Source organism: Eschscholzia californica, unplaced genomic scaffold (genome assembly GCF_041429995.1).
Source record: "Eschscholzia californica isolate CP2 unplaced genomic scaffold, dmEscCali1.0.p SCAF_3, whole genome shotgun sequence".
Lineage (NCBI taxonomy): Eukaryota > Viridiplantae > Streptophyta > Magnoliopsida > Ranunculales > Papaveraceae > Eschscholzia > Eschscholzia californica.
The window spans coordinates 52470299-52486034 of NW_028238420.1; the positions used below are offsets into that span (position 1 = coordinate 52470299).

At 35.3% G+C, this 15736-nt stretch overlaps 1 protein-coding gene, 1 non-coding gene and 1 pseudogene across 4 annotated transcripts; 2 read left to right on the top strand and 1 right to left on the bottom strand.

Moving 5' to 3' along the window:
• Positions 1-623: 623 nt before the first annotated feature.
• On the top strand, positions 624-2131 carry LOC147551709 (uncharacterized). 2 transcript variants are annotated; one of them, XM_086672094.1, is made up of 2 exons: positions 624-723; positions 1222-2131. In XM_086672094.1, exon 2 carries the CDS (start codon positions 1232-1234, stop codon positions 1913-1915), a length of 684 nt encoding a protein of 227 aa, XP_086528220.1. In that variant the 5' UTR covers positions 624-723; positions 1222-1231; the 3' UTR covers positions 1916-2131. The 2 variants fall into 2 exon arrangements, with proteins under 2 accessions (XP_086528220.1, XP_086528221.1); XM_086672095.1 differs by lacking the exon at positions 624-723 and adding an exon at positions 867-1007.
• Positions 2132-8300: 6169 nt separating this feature from the next.
• LOC147551710 (putative galacturonosyltransferase-like 1 pseudogene) lies at positions 8301-9717 on the top strand (annotated as a pseudogene). The gene has a single exon (XR_015238741.1). The product of XR_015238741.1 is annotated as a putative galacturonosyltransferase-like 1 pseudogene (transcript).
• Positions 9718-13783: 4066 nt separating this feature from the next.
• On the bottom strand, positions 13784-13855 carry TRNAW-CCA (transfer RNA tryptophan (anticodon CCA)). Its single transcript has one exon. It is a non-coding gene; the product is annotated as a tRNA-Trp (tRNA).
• Between the last annotated feature and the right edge of the window lie 1881 nt (positions 13856-15736).

Here is a 15736-nt window from a genome sequence, read left to right on the forward strand (position 1 = left end):
CTGATAATTATCTGACGGATATTATAAATCAATATCCGAATCCGATAATATTAACGGATATCGGAATTATCCGATATCCGAAACTTTAACAAAATTTCAAATTTTTTCTTTAAATTTTAACCATTAGATCTAAATAATAAATCTCAACCATACATTTTATATATTATTATGAATAAATTTAAATTTTTATTATTTTTTATATTACTTATCGGATACGGATATTTATCAAATCGAATACTAGTGTATCCGATATCCTATAAGGAATGTCCGAATCTGTATCTGATATCCGAAATTTTGGATATTTTTTTAAAATTCGAATACGGATGCGGATCGGATGTCGAATATTCGGATATCCATTGACAGACTTCAACCCGTTTAGCTCACCTTGCTGCCACTGATAAGTTCCTGAAAAAAGAAAAGAAGGAGATGAAGGTTAGAGAGTGATTATTTTGCAAGAACTGTCTAAAAAAATTGACGATCGCAGTTAACCAACGAAAGAGGTCTAGGGGGCATTCTAGAATGTGCAATAAATATGGAGGACCAAAATTTCTAATTGGCTACAACTTAGGGTCAAATTGGAATTAACCCATTTCGGAATCCAAAACGAAGGGCGTAAATTACATAGAATCTTCTCGGAAGTTAATCCCGTTCAATTCGAGGATTTTACACCTACACGATTCGAACTACGCGTTATTCGATTGAATTCCTAATTGATTAGTCAAGGTTAGTCCATCTTCTCTCTTGATCTTTGCGTTTTTAATCTATACTGAATTCTTCTCATACACTTCTGAAATTGATCTGATTTTTATCGTTTTGGGCATCTTTTGGTTCTGAGATTCATATTGGGAATTGATATTTTCAGAAATTCTTTCAGGGTTTGAGGATAGTTTAATCTACTGAGTTGTTAATGTTCGAATTGATTTGATTCTTAGCCTTTTGGGTATCTTTTGATTATTGAATTCATATTGAGGATCTTAAATTGCAGATTTCTTTTTTAGGGTTTCAGGGTAATTTTCATATGTTCCCTAATGATCTCACATTCTATTTGTTTTATATGTGGTTTAAGTGAATCTAGGGTTCTTGTTTTGGATGGGTTTGTATTAATTTTCTGAAAATTTTATTCATGTGACCCAAATTAGGCTTTCAAATAATACACAAATTGTTCTGTAGATTAAGTATCTCCTATTCTAAATTTGAGTTTTTTGTGATAATTCTCTCTAGGGTTTCAAGAATGGATGGTGGCTTTAAAGAATCAACAAGCATACCAACCCAAAGCTCTCATAATTCAGACAATGATAACAATGGAACTGGGAACTTTGAATGCAATATCTGTTTCGAGCTCGCCCACGAACCGATTGTGACACTATGTGGTCATCTATTTTGTTGGCCATGTCTATACAGATGGCTTAACATACATTCTCATTCTCATGAGTGTCCTGTTTGTAAGGCCATTGTACAGGAAGAGAAATTGGTACCTCTCTATGGCAGAGGAAAATCGGAGACAGATCCGAGGTCTAAATCAATTCCTGGTATTGACATTCCAAATCGTCCGGCAGGTCAAAGACCCGAAACTGCTCCTTCTCCTGATCCGAACCATTTTCGTCAGCATGGTTTTGGATTCACGGGCGGGTTTGCTCCAACGGCAAGTGTTTCGATTGGGAACTTCGCCCTTTTTGCAGCTTTTGCCGGTCTAATTCTTTCCCTTTTTAATATTCAAGTTCATGGATTTTTCGGTACTTCTATGTACGGTCCGACTTTTGGTTTTCCATATGGTTCTTCGAATTCCTTTGGTGGAGGAAATCAAGATGATGTACCTCCTCCGGCTACTACAGAAGGACAGCAAGCGGATTCTTATTTGAAGATGCTTCTTTTAATGGTTGGTGTTCTCGTGATCCTTTCTCTTGTTTGCTCTTAGATGTTTGATGTAAACCTAGAAAGCTTAAGGCAATACATAAGTCGATTAGTTTTGACGTTGCATTCTTTTTCTCGAAAAGAATGCTTTCCTTTTCGTACCTATCATCATATTTCTTATGTATCCTCTGCCAGTATTAGACAATGGAGAGAATTATCCACAATGTAGCAGTAAACATGATTTACCGTGTGAATTCAAATTAAATACCTATATTACACATCTCACAACTTGTTAAAGCTTTATTTGTTATCATGTATTGTTGTTTGTATCAAAAGGCCAATTTCCTTTCTTATCTTGTGCTTTTGGGTAGATTGAGACTAAGCAAAGGTTAATTTGTGAAGTTTGCGAGTTCGTATATGAGTTGAGGCAGCGACCATAGATGGGTAGTTTCTCACAACAATTACTCCCACAAAATTCCGATGTGGGAGGGGGAGTAGGGACAGGAGAAAGTTTGTGGGTGCCGTTTTCAGATCCGAGTCACAAAGCTCAACCCAAAAATCATACACCAGCGCTCCCAAAATCACGCCATTCCATACGAAGCAGCTTCCCAAAATCATACACCAGCGCTCATCATAAAGGTTATTGACCGTAATACTTAGCATACCGCGTTGGATGTTTGGCCTCCAGTCTGAAGCTTCTGGTACATAAGCATCTCGCCTCGGCCATCATCCAGACATTAGGCCTAAAAGCGTCCTTCTCTCTAGGTATAGTTAGCTTCATGCACAACTTAAGCACATCAAGGACTTGTCATTTGAAGAGCTCAATCCTCTCCGGCCCATACGTGAAGTTCTTACCCCATAGGAAAGTCGTAGTACACTATCACTAGGTATTGTCTTAAGCCATGTCTTGTGACAAGGAAACTCGTGCAGATTGCATAATCTAACATCTGTCAAGCGGACTCTAAGCGTTGCGCCCTAGAATAGCTTACATAGTTACATCCACACCAACAAGGTCTAGGAATGGGCAAGCATTCTATTCATGTAGTGTTGGCTGCTTATGGCACATAGAAGGTGACCTCCCCCACTTATATAAGTAAAGTTCTCAAATAGGCTATTTCTAAAAGAATTATCATGTTTTTTGCCAGGCAACATGCCCTCGCACACCTAAAAGACCCCATCTTTGGTCTCCGGCCTACCGCTTGCTCCATACTGCCCCCATGGCACAACATCGCGCCTTTAAGCGTAGAAAGCTTATGATTGGATTTTTGAAGAGTTTGGGCATGATATTTTTTAACATAGCGTTGTTACATTTTTTATTGTTGGAGTCCAAAGCGTCCTACTCATGATATTTTATTAATCTGAATCAAAAAATTGGAATCGCCTAGAATCGCCTAGCTAAAATATTTGTCAGACAAATAAGATATCCTGAGTTGAACAAAACTAAACCTTTTAAAATGAATTAAAATTGGTGGTGGCACTCCAGAAAAGAGAGGCAATCCAATTGCTGGAAGGATCCAAACAAATAATAGAGAAAAGATGATGAAACGGAATCGTTGGAGGCAGTAAATCCAAACGATCTCCGACGAGAACAGCGAGGCAATCCAACGGCCATGATCCTTTAATAATTGAAAGAAGGCCCATGAAAAATGGTAATGATTGAGTTCCGTACGAGTTGCCAAATTATTCCGTACAGACTGGACTCCACTTGATTATCATTTGGTTCGAGAAAAAGAAAAAAAAGACAAGAAGGTGAGTTAGGGTGGATTAGACTCTTTTGTTGACTTAATTCATCAAAGGTTGTCTGATTAAATGGCCCCCCAATCCCTTTATGAATAGTGTGATAGAATATTGACGAGCCTATCTGTCTCATGGGTTTAAAAGAAGGGAAAAGAAATACCACCGTAACAATCTTCCAATGTGATTGTTAAGACTCCAAATTTGTTTCAAGAGAGTAGACAACCATAGTCATTGAAAAGACTTTGATATAAGTATTTTAAATAGATAACATAAAATTATAGGGTTATTTCCCTAATGGCCCCCTACTTTGTGACTAGTTTCCTGCCTAGCCCCCTACTTTACGAGAAATACCCATATGGCTCCCTTCCGTTATTACACCGTCTCTCTCTCCTCCATCATGTTTTCTCTCTCTGCCAAGTCATGCCACATCATCTGTTACGCCACCTCATCACCTTCTCCGGCGAGAGTCGCCGGCCGGCCAATTTCCGGCCGGCGACTTCAAACAAACAAAAAAGTTTCTCTCTTCCTCTCTCTCTAAATTTTTTTTTTCCCCGTTCTTCTCTCTCTCTCTAGAACTCAGTTCTAGAGAGAGAGAGGGGACCTTCAACAACTCTGTTGAAGGCCGACCTGACCTTCAACAGCTCTGTTGAAGGGCGACCTGACCTTCAACAGCTCTGTTGAAGGTCAAACGAACCTTCAACAAAGTTGTTGAAGGTTCGGTCGGGACCTTCAACAGTCTGTTGAAGGTCCCCTCTCTCTCTCTCTAGAACTCAGTTCTAGAGAGAGAGAGAGAAGAAAGAAAAAAAATATATATATTTTTTTTAGAGAGAGAGAGAGGAAGAGAGAATTTTTTTTTTTTTTTATGTTTGAAGTCGCCGGCCGGAAATTGGCCGGCCGGCGACTCTCGCCAGAGAAGGTGATGAGGTGGCGTAACAGATGATGTGGCATGACTTGGCAGAGAGAGAAAACATGATGGAGGAGAGAGAGTGACGGTGTTATAACGGAAGGGGGCCATATGGATATTTCTCGTAAAGTAGGGGGCTAGGCAGGAAGCTGGTCACAAAGTAGGGGGCCATTAGGGAAATAACCCAAAATTATATGAGGATTTTTTTAGTTGCATAAGCACTACAACAATTTGATTTTAAGATATTTTGAGCTTTTAAAGACCATATATATATATATATAAAAGCTCTTAAAAGTCGTCTTAAGTTGTCTGTCCATCTAATCTATCTCTAAATTATTTATGACTAAATTCGACAAATCCTGACATTCTACTTCTATTAGATCGAACACGAAACATTCCGGTTGCAGAGTTGGTGTTCCGTTTCGACCACTGTTGTTTGGGTGGTAATATAAAAACCAAAAATTCGATCTTCCTGTCTTGATGAAAACATGGATACACTTGATAGTGTCTTTCTAAAATAATTTCAGAGATAATTTTACTGTTTCTGAAAATCAATTAAAAAGAAAATAACAATTTAAAACAAAGATTAGAAGGTTAGAAATAGGAAGTTGAGTCGAGTTGTCTCTTTCCTTGAGATAGTGAACACCTTAATATTAGTACTAAAATTAGTCAGATGTCTGTCCTCTGGGATACAACGACTATACCTTTCAGTTTGACGACTAAGAGTACTTCGAATTTAATTCGAATTTCTGAAAGTATGCGAACTTTAAACAAGCAGTAAGAACAACAAATGAAATTGACTTCTTAAAACTCTAAATGCTCATGTAACTTTGAATGCTATTTCGTATCTTATGTCTGTTGGATTGTGTTTGGTATATATAAGAGTATTGGCAACACTTTAGACAGGTGTCTATAGACGAATGGATGCTTCCTAACAGTCATATTTGACTGTTGGCTTTCGGGTGCCATCTTCACCGTCAGATCTCAACGGATATATCTCAAGGGGCGCCAAATATCTTGATTGCCAGATCAAATCTATGATCGTAAAAACCAATGGCTCCAAGCGCTCATCGCAACGATGCGTACGTGCAAAGTGTGTGTGGGCGCCTCAAAAGCGCCCAATGCCCCCACGCCGCCCGTGCGTGGTCTTCGTGGTGCAAACCACGCAAATCACCTTTCTATTTCGACGAATTAACCATAAATATATGGAAGAGTCTATATAAGAAAATAATATTTCTCCAATACTATAGATGTGGTACTAACTCAAAATCCCGGTTTAGAGTTAGTGATTCTCATACCAAACTAATTTAGTAATAACTCATTCATATGAAACCGGATTTGAACAGAGTTTAGGTCTAAATTGAAGAGCTCGACCAGACGATCCAACGAGACATCTTGCTCGAGATTTTGTTAACTCTAGATCCCTCCATCGGATGTCTACAGAAACATCCGATTTTTAATCATAATGATGTTTTAATTCATTTATTTTAAGTACAATGTCCTCTTATCGTATGTTGAAGAAAATCCTAACACAAATTGATTTTTGTTCAACAATCGTTTCATTTCAAATTTAAGAAAAATATAATCATAAATTCATCGACTTCTTGGATTTGGGTTTTCTCTCTCGAAACAGACTTGTTATATTAGGAATGTGATTCCCGGTGGTTTTTATGTACCAACACACAATTTTAAAACATAATTCAGTTAATCGTTTCTAATTTTTCATTCACGTGGTATAGTCATATACTTCATATGATTATTTTAACCTGGATACTTTAAGAGCATATGATAATAAACAAAAAATTTACTTAGAATATTTTATTGGATTAAATCAGTAAAGAAAGGTGGAATTTGACTTATAAAATTTAGAAAGCTTTAGAATCAATTTGCATGTGCAGTGAAGAACATTCCTAAGGTAACATAGAGATTTAGTATTGATATATGTTTAAATCATTATTCTTTTTTATGCTTGACAAATCAAAGTTTAAATTCATCACTGATCATATTGAATTCGATATTATTCATTTAACAAGGCAACTAATTCAAGTCTTGTAGTATTAGAAAAATCCTCTCCTTAATTACTAAATATTGGATGAATTATTAGTCTCTATGACACTATAAATCTTCTTATCTCTCTACTCTCTACATTTACAAAATATTTTGTATATTGGACTAATCAAAGATATTTACTAAATCTTCTTATCTTTGACTATGTCTTTTATTTTACTTGAGAAAAATAAAAGACATAGTCAAAGATATTTTCACTTTAAGAGAAGAACTCCAAAATGGGAATACAAAAATGAAATAAATATGGTCATATGGGTATGAATGCTGGAGATTTGGACATGCACTTGTATCATTAAAATTGTACCATAAGGAGGAATTAAACATCATAAAGGTCATGTGAGGTGCACATGCCTTTGAAGAAACATTGTATCCATCTCTATCTAGCATTGTCCTAATCTATCTTTGAATTTTGAGAACATATTTTCTCACCATTAAATGTGTCCCATACAAAATCAAACTTGTCTCCCGCTAAATTGAATATTTAGAAATAGAGAGAAATATGATCAAGATAAAACTAAATTTATCTGAAGCAAAATCAAATTTGATCAAACTGTGATAAAAATAAATTCATCAAAAACAAAATCAATTAGATTACAATCTGTAAAAATTAAATATTAAATAAATTGTGAGTGAAACAAGTTTCCGCGTAAAACGATACTCAACCTACATACGCTAAGTTATTGTTGTGGGAATCCTTAACAAAATAAAGTTATTGTTGTGGGAAGGGTGAAAATTGAGTACGTTGTTTGCTTTGTAAAATGAATTCGTTGTATATGACATTTTCAAATTCAGGTTGAGTAGTGTTTTCACTTGATCACGAATTTAAATTGTAAACTCTGTTACGTATTTAATTTAGTGTTAGTTGAATAGGTTAATTGTCTTAATCCATGATGTGAAATTCCCATCCAACCATCATGGGTCCAACATCCTCACCCCACATTTTTATAACTTCCTTCTATTATAAGACTGTTTCAAACATATGAATGTGATCTTTACCAACTACTCTCTATTATTATTACTAAGTTCTCTTCCAATGTACTACATTTAGGAAAAATAGATCATAACAATATTGGACATATAATTATAAATTTACAAAGTATATATAAGACCCAAGATTTCGATGTCTAATTTTATCTTAAATTTGAGATTTATGAATTATACTTCCGACAGTAACAATGAAAATTTGATAAATCAAAATTTGAGTTACAACATAGTTAAGTCTCAACTTAAATATAGTAGAAACCATATTATCTTATAAATGTTTTCTATCACTTACGATTCTAGATTAGGTACAATCAATGGTTTGATTCTCACATTTTATTTGTTAAAACTTAAAAAAGAGAAAAACTAATGACAAATAAACAACAAATGTTAAAAAAATCCTGAAATTTTTTTTGTAAAGAATTTTCCTCAAATGCTAGAAAAATACAAGCCTGTGAGCTGGATAATTATGGGGTAAAAAGGAGAGATTTTAGGAAAATACAAGTTTAAAATTGTGTATATGGGGTAGAGGGCATTATTGTCATTGTATTTGGAAAGGTTTTTTGATCTTTTTATATTGAAAGGTAGGTAAGACGCGTTTTTATGTGGAAAAAGTGGGTCTTTTTATAGATCAGTATTGTTAAAGAATGAAATCCCACCGTTGAAAAACAGTCAACATCTGACTGAGTGTAAAATAACTAGTCAAAATTGTGAAGCACTGGATCATGATTTATAGTTAGTATGAAATTTAATTGATCAGTGGTGTGAACAAGTCAACAACTTTCTTCTCCTCAGATCACTTCTCACCTCACTCTAACAACTCAGTTTCTAAGCTTTCTCTCTCTACTCTCTCTCTTCTTTTAAACCCACCACCCTCTTTCCTCTTCCTGAAAACATTCAACCCACCCACAAAATGTCAATCTCCTCTCATTTGGGTCTCCTCATTCTCCTCCTCCGCCTCATCTTCCTCACAACCACCACCACCAGCACCGCCGCCGTCGTCGCCGCAACATTCAGGGAAGCACCGCAATTTTATAATTCCCCAGATTGTCCAACAATACTTGATAATCCAGATGACAACAATAATATGATGCTCTGTTCGGATCAAACTGTACACGTGGCAATGACCCTTGATTCAACTTACCTTCGTGGATCAATGGCAGCGATTCTCTCAGTTCTTCAACACTCATCTTGTCCAGAAAATATTAATTTTCATTTCGTCGCTTCCGATTCCACCGACACCGATTCAATTACAAATTCAATCTCTAACTCATTCCCTTACCTCCGATTTCATGTATACCGATTCGATGACTCGGCCGTCGCTGGACTCATCTCCACTTCGATCCGCGCCGCCCTCGACTGCCCGTTAAACTACGCTAGGAATTACTTATCAGATCTCCTCCCTTTATGTGTTCGCCGAGTCGTTTATCTTGACTCGGATCTTGTCCTGGTTGACGACATCGCTAAACTCGCTGCCACCCAACTCGGAGTCGACTCAGTTCTAGCAGCACCAGAGTATTGTAACGCAAATTTCACAAATTACTTCACACCAACATTTTGGGAAAACCCTAGTTTATCATTAACATTTGCAGGAAGAAAAGCTTGTTATTTTAATACAGGAGTAATGGTGATTGATTTAGAGAGATGGAGAAATGGGGATTATACAAGAAAGATTGAAGAATGGATGGAAATTCAAAAAAGGATGAGGATTTATGAATTGGGTTCATTGCCACCATTTTTGTTAGTTTTTGGTGGGTATATATCATCAGTTGATCATAAATGGAATCAACATGGTTTGGGTGGTGATAATTTTAGAGGACTTTGTAGAGATCTTCATCCTGGTCCAGTTAGTTTATTACATTGGAGTGGAAAGAGTAAACCTTGGGTTAGATTAGATGCTAATAGGCCTTGTCCATTAGATGCTTTATGGGCTCCTTATGATCTTTTACAGACTCCATTTGTTCTTGATTCTTGATGATCACAGAGAGAGAGACAACAGAGTGTGATCCATTAATGGTTTGATCTCTGTTTTCATTTTTTTTTTTTTTTACTTTTTGTGTATGATTCATATTCAAAGATGATACTATTACAATTTGTGATTGATGGTTATTTTCTTTCCCATAACTATTTTTGTAAGAAAATAAATAGATACAAAATAGAGAAATGAAAGTTATACATCTTTAATTCTTTATATCTATAAATAAATATTAATCGTGGAATAAAAAACAAGAAATTGTTTACACCGGCTATTGACATTTAGTTGACTAATACAGTCTCAGAGTTTAAAAAACTAGAGTACCAGGACTGAGGAATAAGTTTTCATTGTGAATACGACTTGTATACACATCAAACTATCTCGGATCCTTTGAAGATATTTCAAGAATCTGAGTGGTTATGCATATTGGCCTTCTAGTAAAAAGACTCTTCACTAATTGTACCGCTAAAGTCCCAAAAATTCATAAAAGAACACGAATATATGTCCAAAGAGAACAAAATGTAAGAAATTTGTATTCTTTTATTTTGTTGATGAAAATAAATTTTTATTATAAGACACCAAAATATAAGAAACTTTGACTTTCTTCCCTACTCATTTGTAAAAGAAATTTATGTTGTGTTTGGATGGCGGAATCATGAATTCGCGGATTCATGAGTCCTTGGGATTCATGATTCCACGGATTCATGAATCCAAGTAATATATTTTGGCTTGTTTGGCAACTAAGAATCCTATGATTTATTATTATTTGAGTATTTTTAAACGTCTTTAGAAAAAAATATGATTTTTGAAAAAAATAATGATTTTGAAAAAAAATAATGATTTTGTAGAAAGAAATATTTTTTTGTTGATTTTAAGTTGGAAATTTAAGTTCATTAATCCAAAATCCTAGGGGGTAGGGTGGGATTTTGGTCCAATACAAATTTTGGAATTAGGAATCCTTAGGATTCAAGAGTCCTAGGATTCTTGGTAGCCAAACAGACCAAGGATTCATGATTCCTACCAAATCCCACTTTTGATAGGAATCCTACTTAGGAATCCTGCAACCAAACACACCATTAAGAAAATCCAAAATCACGGAAGTCCTAAGATATACATATTATGAGAAATTGGAACAAATCCTAAGGTAAAAAATAGCGTGGAATGTCTTAAACATTTCTTGAAAGAATTGGTTTCTTGGAGAGAGAGTTTAGAGAAATTTCTTAGAGAATCATATTTGGACAGAGATCACAAGCTAAAAGCTCTTGGTTTGGTGGAAATTGGGAAATTTGGAAAGAAGAAAGAACAAAGATTATAGAGAAAAGAACAATTACAGGCTTTTAGCTTGGTAGATCAAATCAACCTTTATCAACAGTCCCGATTATAAGTTATGGAGGGACTTATTTTAAAACTATTGGAAATTACGAACCTTTCTAAACCTTTATTCCAGCAGCCGAATCTCCACGAGCAACCTGCTCAACGTCTACAACTTCGTCCTCTCTATCATTTTCGTTCGATATATGACCTATTATTTGGACATTTTCCTCATTCCTTAAATTTAAGATACTACATATGTACCTTTTACCCATCTAAGATATTTTAAGATTCAACGTCAACGACTGAAGCTCATACGATTAAATATGAGCGCGAGCCTGTTGAAGTGCGGTTCTATACGAGAGGGAGAGAGAAATGTGATTTCGGCAAGTGCCAAATTCCATTGAAAATTGGAGAAGCAGGTGACGTGTGAATAACACTTAACTTGGTCATACTATATAGTATAACCATTTGGGTGCATTTAAAATTCCACTTGTAAAGTCTGACCTTTTTTCTCTCTTTATTCCATGCTAATGTAACCTGTTTCAGGAACCTGTAGGCTCACCAAATATATTTGCTAAAGGTACCCTCTTCCATAATGGGGAGTCAGCATAATCTGGAAGGCGCCTATAGTAAAGAAGAGGCGCTTTTAAAATTATAAACCTTTTAAAGTGAAGAGAGAAACCAAAGGAAGTTCTATATGCACCAACTCCTAAAACATTTTTTCGAGAGAATAGACTACTTAAATTGGTCAACTTTCCCAAACATGTATACGAAATCAGATCGGGAAGAGTTCGACGACTTATATTTTTCGTTATATGACACCCGAATAAATATTAATTTTGTTAGTCTTTCGCCTACAATTATTCTTTGGAAAAATATGTGGAAATGGAAATGCGACTTGGTTATAAGAAAAAGGTACTACAAGGAATGGACGGATAGAGACATTATATGAGTGAAAGGCCCTAGATGGCAATTATTTGGGCAGGTGCATAAAAAAAGTTGACTCTCTGTCGAGAAGTAAAGTGTAATAGTAGTATTAAGGGCATGGAAGAGAGAAAGAGAAAAAGAGGAGTGAGAATTTCGACCGTTGGGAGGAGGGAAAGAAGAAATGAGAGGAGGAGAGAAAAGAGTGGAGAAATGGGGGGGCCGCAGGGCCGGCCCAAGTTATTACGGGGCCTAAAGCGAAAACAATTTTGGGGCCCTTTAACACTGGGTGTAAAAAAATTAATTATTTGTTCTATTAGTATGAAAAGCATAACAAAAAATCATAAACTAGAACCATTATACAAGAAGATCAAATTTTTATATAGAAATCCCAATTCCCAACATGAGAGAATCGGAGAATGTAATTGTTGTTCGTTGAGACTTAGTTTTGAAATTGATAAAATCAATAGTTTTTAATAATACGATAGAAATTAATTCTTTTTAAAGAGAAACACATCAAATATAGTTTATTAATAAACTACAAAAGTAGAAAAAAGAAAGAGAAAAAATATACGCTAAATATATAATCATGAAAATAGAGACAAAAAAGTAAATAATAAAGAACTATTACATTTTTCGTATAGTCCAGAGCGATAATTGTTAATGGTTTAGATCCTAGTCGTTTTATACAACCTACAAAGAGCATGAGTACACCAAAAATTTATAGAGAAAGACATGAGTAAATATGTAATAGTTTACTAACTTAAAAAAAATAAGGGAGAGGAAAAAGCAATTAAGGTTTGAGAGCTTTAAGTCTTGTAAATTTAAAGTTGGACCACGTTTCTAGGTTAGATTATGTTTTTAATTGTTTTTGTGGGTCCCAAGTTTAAATTTACCGTCACCTAGTACAATCCCCATGTTTTTAATCTGTTTTGTTTCATTTGGGTTTGGGCATGTGGCTGGGCTTTTTAGTTTTTTTCTTTTTATTTCTTGGGTGCCTTTAACCAACCAGGAACTTGGGGCCCTTCGAAAAATGGGGCCCAAAGCAGCTGCTTTGGCTGCTTTGGGCCTAGGCCGCCCCTGGGGGGCCGAGGAAGGAAGTACTGTGCAGTGTTGTGATATTTGGGGAGTCTCTCTCTCTCTCTTTCTCTCTCTGTCTTTGAACAGTGGACGGGTCGTTTTCTTTCATTCATTGCCTCTCCCATCTAACATCTTTCTTTCATTCATTATCATATTTCACTACTTCCCCTTACTACCCCTCAAACTATTTTGTAAGTTGTCGTCTTTTATGTCAAGACCGAAAGATTACACGGGTCTCCTATACAAAAAAAACCATAGTAAATCCTTCTTAGTAAGATTCTCACATTAATGTTCTAAGTCATATAACTCAAACTAGTTTGTTAGGTGAAGTTGAGCACGTAATGTCCTCTGGTGTCAGATTGAATTGGACTACGTTATTGCCTCGTAACTAACTTAACAAGTTAAACCAAGTCAAAGCCTTCCTATCGGCAATCGGCATGACGATTTGACACCACTAATTGTGCACAAGGACTCTGCATGATGGGTGGTATTGTTTAGTTAGTGAAATGATCACTAGGAAAGAACATTAGGGAGAGAGATGAAGTCTAGGAGGAGGAATATGGAGGAGTTTCTCAACAAGCAAGAGGGGGTGGTGGGTATATTGGGATTGGGTTGTGAGTAAATAGTAGTAGTGTCAAGTGTGTAATGTGTTGGTCCCCCCACTAACGCCCTGAGGAGCACGACAAAGAGATTTTAAAAGCTAAAGTGGTGACCACCACCAGTAGTGTACTAGTACCACCACCCAGTCCCAGAGAGAGAGAGAGAGAGAAGAAGAAGAGCAACAAAAAGGTAGAGAGAGAAAGTGACTCTCATCATCATCCTCAATCCAAACTATCTTCTTCCATTCCTTAGCTGGTTCTGGACCCTCTCTGTCGGTCTCCCCTATCTTTTCTATAAAATCAACAACCTCATCTCTCATATACTCCATGAAGAAAAAAAAAAAACATTTTTGAACCTGACGTGAATCGAACACGCAACCTTCTGATCTGGAGTCAGACGCGCTACCATTGCGCCACAGATCCAATACAGGAAGTACTTGCAAAAACATCTATTTATTTGCAAATTTTGAATAAGTTAATCATAGAAAGTCATAAGTTTATTGGGTAGAAGATTGCATATTCAAAAACATAAAAATAATCCCTAAAACCAATAAATTTGTCCCAGTGTCACAAAGATCTTGAGAATTTTTACCTGTCTTCGAATTGAAGTTATTCATTTACGAGTGTTTCCCAACTTTATCATTAACTAAATAATAACGTAACTAGACTGATACGAAGTACACCCTGCATCTATGAAGGTGTATATTTAGATAAGTATTATTAGTTAAGAGTCAAATGTTCCTAACTAAATTATTCTATTACGTCACCATAGTATTGTTAATCAAATAATTTGAACATAATTATGTTAATCAAATAATTTGAACATAATTTTTTTGTTGTCTCGTGTCTTTCTATCAATTGTATTTTTCTTGTAACTTAACGTTCAAGTTTCAAGTTTGACAAGATCAATAAAATTCTTCTTTTAAATGATACCGTTTAAAAAAAAAAAAAAAAAAAAAAAAATTTATGGCACCACTATTCAAATTTGTAGTAGTAGCATATTTGGAAAAAAGAAGCAATAATAGATGGGGTACAGTAATCATCTTCTCTAGGCCATGGACCACAAAAATGTTGAACTCCACAAAAGAGAGTTAATTCTGTTTTAGCCGCCTTACATGTGATGAACTTGTCATTTTAGTCCTCTATTTTGTCTGTTAAGCCATATCAATCCTCCTTGACTAATTGTTCCGTTACATAAAAGTTAGGATTTTATCTTTCTTGGGCATTAGTCGTTTAGTTTGTTTTGGTTTAATTGTTTATCTTTTCTTATTCTCACATAGTTGTTTGATAAAAAATTCAAAATGACCTCTTCAAAAATCTAGGGGGTCAAAATGACCAGTTGGTCACATCTCGTAGCCAATTCAAAATTAAGGCAGAAAAAAAAAGAAGGTTGTCATGTCATGTGACGAGGAGAAGAATCAGAAAATTATTAGATGATAGTGTTGTGTGGTTATCCCCATAACCGTGATAATGAAGCAGACAAATTTAATGTGAATCTAGCCATTCGATTCACTCTGTTTTCATCAAGAGAGAGAAAGTGGCATGAATCCAACCATTTGATAGGAATTCGGTTCCTTATCCTCAAGTCCTCCCAAGTGTATGAATGAGAATGCCGTCACATGACATGAGACAAGTAGATTATAAGATAACAAGTGTATAAATCTTTATTAGCACATACAAATAGAGATTATGACAATTACAAATGAAATTACTAAAAAACACTACTAGTTTGTCATTGTTGCTTAATTATGAAGACAGGTTTTTCCACAACTTATATAAAAGTATATAAAGTTTCGAAGATATTTATTTTATCAACTTTTTTTACACTATTAAATTATATAAATCTGTTTTGTATACCATTCATGTTTTATGAATCCTTTATTTTAGTATTTTGGAATCTAAGGTCCAAAAAGAGGGGCGGGTGGCTGATTAGTAATATAGCTTTGATTTTTTATAATTTAGAGGGTCAAAACGAACCATCAGATACTTATGGAGGCAAAACAAACTACCGTACACTTACGGGATTAAAACAAAATATTGATCACAAAATGAGACCAAAAGGGAATGAACCCAATATCAATCTAGTAAGTTTTTTGGGCTTGAAATTTGTTATCAGAGTTTTGTAGCCCGATAAATAAAAAAAGAAAAAAAAAAGACGTTAGTAATGGGATATTATTTCTGTTATTAGACTTTGAATTCTGTTAAAGATTTTGGCAAACAAACTTTGGTAATATATACATGATATTAGACTTTGGCCATCAACCTGCTTCCATGCTTCATCACTTCTAATTCTGAAACTTGAGA